This window comes from Zingiber officinale, chromosome 2A, assembly GCF_018446385.1.
Source record: "Zingiber officinale cultivar Zhangliang chromosome 2A, Zo_v1.1, whole genome shotgun sequence".
Lineage (NCBI taxonomy): Eukaryota > Viridiplantae > Streptophyta > Magnoliopsida > Zingiberales > Zingiberaceae > Zingiber > Zingiber officinale.
Genome location: NC_055988.1, coordinates 1320186 through 1324490, shown reverse-complemented (window position 1 = coordinate 1324490; position 4305 = coordinate 1320186). Strand labels below are relative to the sequence as shown.

At 42.1% G+C, this 4305-nt stretch overlaps 1 protein-coding gene across 1 annotated transcript; it reads right to left on the bottom strand.

The window, feature by feature from the left end:
- Nucleotides 1–2682: 2682 nt before the first annotated feature.
- Nucleotides 2683–3342, bottom strand: LOC122040368 (subtilisin-like protease 1). Its single transcript, XM_042599685.1, has one exon. The coding sequence runs from the start codon at nt 3340–3342 to the stop codon at nt 2683–2685; it is 660 nt and encodes a 219-aa protein (XP_042455619.1).
- Between the last annotated feature and the right edge of the window lie 963 nt (nt 3343–4305).

Genomic DNA, 4305 nt, shown 5'->3' with positions numbered 1-4305 from the left:
AATACAAGAGGCAATTAGATCTAGTTTTTCGAAATAGTTTTTCGAGTTTGTGTTTTCTTCTTATTCGAACTTGTGATTCGATTGTTCCTTTTGGTTAACCTAGAGTTATTTAAGGAAATAAATATTAGCTTTCCTTAAAAGGCTTTGCCTAGGCGGTGGTGGTTGCTCCCATATCCAAGAAGGCCATGTGCCTCGCCATGCAGTCCTGGAAGCCAATTTTAGAAATTAATATTTATGGAATTAATAATCTAGGTAGATTTGAATCAATAGTGTTAAGTTCCGCTTGCGATTCAAATCTAAACCATTAAAAACAGATAAGTTAAATTTCGAATCAATGATGCTAAGTTCCGTCTGCGATTCCTAATTTAACTTCTAAAGAACACAATAGGTTATTTAAGGAAAGGTTCGACACTTGTACAAAAAATTTTGTACAGTGGAATCGATACGTTTTCCTAGGATTAACCAACACCTTCTTCTTACCAGACGCCCTCGCTCTCTGCGCTTTCATCAGGGACCATATGCGTGTCGTTGGTCACTTATATGACACCTCAGTCATTCAGGTCTGCCGCTAAGCTGCCCACCATCCATTCCTCCCCGATGTCCAAAGGAAAGGGTCCAGCAACCTCAAAACCCTCCGATCCTAGCGGTCGCAGGCATATAACGACTATCCTTCACCTACCGACCAATGAGTGGTGTCACCAAGATGATGTTGAACCGCGCTCTCTCGAGCACCAGATAAAGATCTAGGGGCCTCTCGCCCAAGTCTAGGCGGATGCTAGGGCCCGCACGACAACTATTTCCCCCGAGGAGCTCGCGGATGGCTTCACCCAAAAGTCCACTAGGGTAAGCATATTTTTTCACTAAATGCTTAAGCTTGGGTGTTGGCCCAAAATCTGAAGGAGGCCAAAGCTTCTTTCATTGACGAGCGGGAAAATCGAGCTGAAGAACAAGCAGTGACCAAGCTCTAGCTCAAAGACAAAGATGCTGAGCTGGCCACATTGAAGGCTAAGTTGGAGGCTTCCCGAGTAGCCCTCGACAAATACCAAGAGGAGGAAACCGGTTGGTAGGAAGTGCTGAGGGTAAACTATATCCGCACTAATTCCTTCAACGATAAGGTCGCCGACTGGGCTCTCCGCCTCTTCCATTATGTCGTTGACGGAACTCTCCAGCAACTGAAGGACAACGACTATCTCGCTCCACATCTTACCAACATTATTATCAAGAGGGAGAAGCTCACCAAGGGAAAAAGTTCGAATCCTAGGGAAGGCAAAACTCCACTGGCCAGGGGTGGAAAGACCTTGTGAGTAACGGCACACGCCCGATGCTCGTCAGTCAACGACATAAGGGGTCGCCAGTTGGGCCGCCCAAGGGACCACCAAAAGGCTGCCAAATGGGGCGCCAGTTGGGCCACTCAAGGGGTTGAGGGGTCGGGTCGTTACATATGTCGTAAATAAGACTGGGATTAGCAGCTTTGTTAGGGTTGACGTGTCCTACACCCTTGGCGAAATAGAGAGTTGGGTCAAGTAACTCGTCAGAGACGTCGGCGTTTGTCATGGTCATGATTGCCGACCTAATAACTGTCGGGGACCAAGTAGGATGCGCGGCCTTTAAGAGTGCAACGACATCGCTGAGGTGAGGCGCTATCGTGGATGTGTCGAATTCGATATTGTACTCCGGAGTGTCACTGGAAGGAATCCAGAACGCGGGGTGGTTAAGGCCAGGGCTGGAGATGTCTAGCTTGAGGATTCCCGACGTAGAGTCGTCAATTTGGGTTAGGCCCGTCGGGTTGGCCCACCCCGCCAAACAATTTAAGCGGGTTGGGTTGGAATTTCATCAACCCAAGTCCACCGCGGGCCGACCCACCTAGGCCCGCGACCCGCGCGGGTCGGCCCGCGATGGGCTTGGGTTGGCCCGCGGGTTGAGAAACACATGTAAACAGTTTATATCAGTAGTCAATGCTACAACTACGAGAGTACCAAGAGTTAAATTGTAGCATTTCATTATCTTCTTCGTTAAGAGGAATACTAATTAGGAAAAGCTCATGTGAAGTTGAGTGTGATAGACAAAAGTTAAAAAAATATATATGCACACAAAGTCGATTAATCTTAAAAGTAGATGACCTTCTTATTTGATTCATTTATGGGATAAATCTAAAACATACATTATGCACAATGAAGAGTTTGGTGTGTGTACCCAAACTAGATGGCCTTCTTAAAAGTAGATGACCTTCTTATTTGATTCGTTTACGCACGCACAGCCAGGGTACCACTGATCTAAACTGCTCGACGCACAGCCAGGAGTCCTAATTACTATTCCTCTTTGTTGCACAATTTTATGTCAGTTTATTATCTTTCTTTGTTATAATTTAAAAATAAAAATAGTACTTTTGACCCAACATAAGTACTTGTTTATGTCCATTTATATTTAAAATACTTGTTTATGAATACATTTGATTGATAAAATATTTTCGAAGTAAAGCATTGAAGATATGAACTATTTTTTTTATTTTTTAAAAAAATTTGATAGGCCCGCGGGTTGGCCCGCCAAACCCGCGACCCGCCTTGGATTGGGTTGGGTTGGAAATTTCCCAACTCGTCAAGTTGACGGCCCGCCCCGCCCCGCCAAATGGTTGACCCGCCACGGGCCGACCCGCCCCGCCATGGGTTGACCCGTCTGACAGCTCTATCCCGACGTTGCCTGAGACGATCCTCGGGAGAATAACCAAGCCATGGCGGGGACGGAGGATACGCCAAGAACCGTCCCGTTGAAGATGATCGACGCGGAGGGGTTAGAACCAGAGATCAAATATGATATGAGGTCGGAGCCTTCTTTGTTGGCAAGCACTACTCCTGGAAAGTCCATCTTGCTCAGTATGTTGGTGGCTCCCACTTTCTTCAAGGAAATGAAGATCAACGCCTTGGCACCATGGGACTTGACTGGCGCCACCACATCACGCCTGCCGTCGGCCTCGCAAACCCAGATGCTACTCCTGTGGCTATCATCGAGAGGATCCATGTTGCAGGTCAGCAACTCAGTGGAGTTGTATAGGGGAAGAGAGCTTTCAAGAAAGTTGCTAGGCTGGTCAAGTCCGAGGATTACCTTCCCACTGCGAAGCTTCACGGAAGCCCTAAAGCTTCGATCGACATTGTTTGTCGCCATGGTGAGCATCCACGATGCCTCGTTGTTGAGGGTGAAGTTGTTAGGTCTAAAGTTTCTGCCAGAGAAACTGATGAAGATCCCCTTACTGGCTGCCGCGAATGAACCGATGTCAATGGGATCCTGGTCGAGAAGCATGGAACCACTGCCGAGCGAGATAGAGAGGATGCCAATGTCGTCCTTCATAGCCGCGTCCAACCTGGCGAGGGCATCGGCAGTGTTAAAAAGAAAGAATAGGGAGAAAGAAATAATATGAGAGCACTAATAAATCTTATTTTTCATTGATACTTATCCTAAAGACAATACAATATATAGTGTTTAAAAAGTACTTGGTCAATTAACCAATTAATAAATAACAGAATTATTCTAATAACTAGTGATCATGCACACGCGTCGCGCGTGTAATATAATTACATTGAAATCACATTGACCTTTTATAATAAAATTATATTAATTAAAATATTTTAGCATTAAAATACTAAAGTAGAGTCATTAGGGTAAAGTACCTGACTTTTGAAAATCTGAATTGTTTGGATTTTCGAGTGTCACCCTTACGACTTCCCTATGAAAAAAATTTATTTAATTTAATATTATACTTATCTTAGTAAAAAAAACTAAGAAAGTATATTGTTTAACATCATCGACCTAAAATATTTATAGAAGTTTCTTTGATTATAGTATTGTCAATTCTAAAATGTGGAACTAAAGAGAACTATATTTTTTTTATATAAAACAACCAGAGAAAATTAATGATGAGGAAAATTCATAATAATATTCCGCAGTTGAATCTCGAATTCTAGATCATTGATTGTTTCGCTTGTGGAATTACTAATAAACCTTGGAATTATTTTTAGTGTGAATAGAAAAAAATATATTAATGTAAATTCATTTTAGGCTTCACCAAAGTTAGTTAATAAAGGAGAGAGATTTTTAATAAACTAGTAAAATTATAACAAAATTATTAGAATAATCCTAATACTAATTTGATTTGATAATTTGATCGTGATTCTCTTTTATCTGTTTTATAAAAGAGATAATCAAATCATCAAATCATATTAAATTAGTATTAGGATTATTTTAATAATTCTTTTATAATAATTAGAATAATTTTCAAAATAAGTCTTAGAATTATTCTATTATTTATTAATT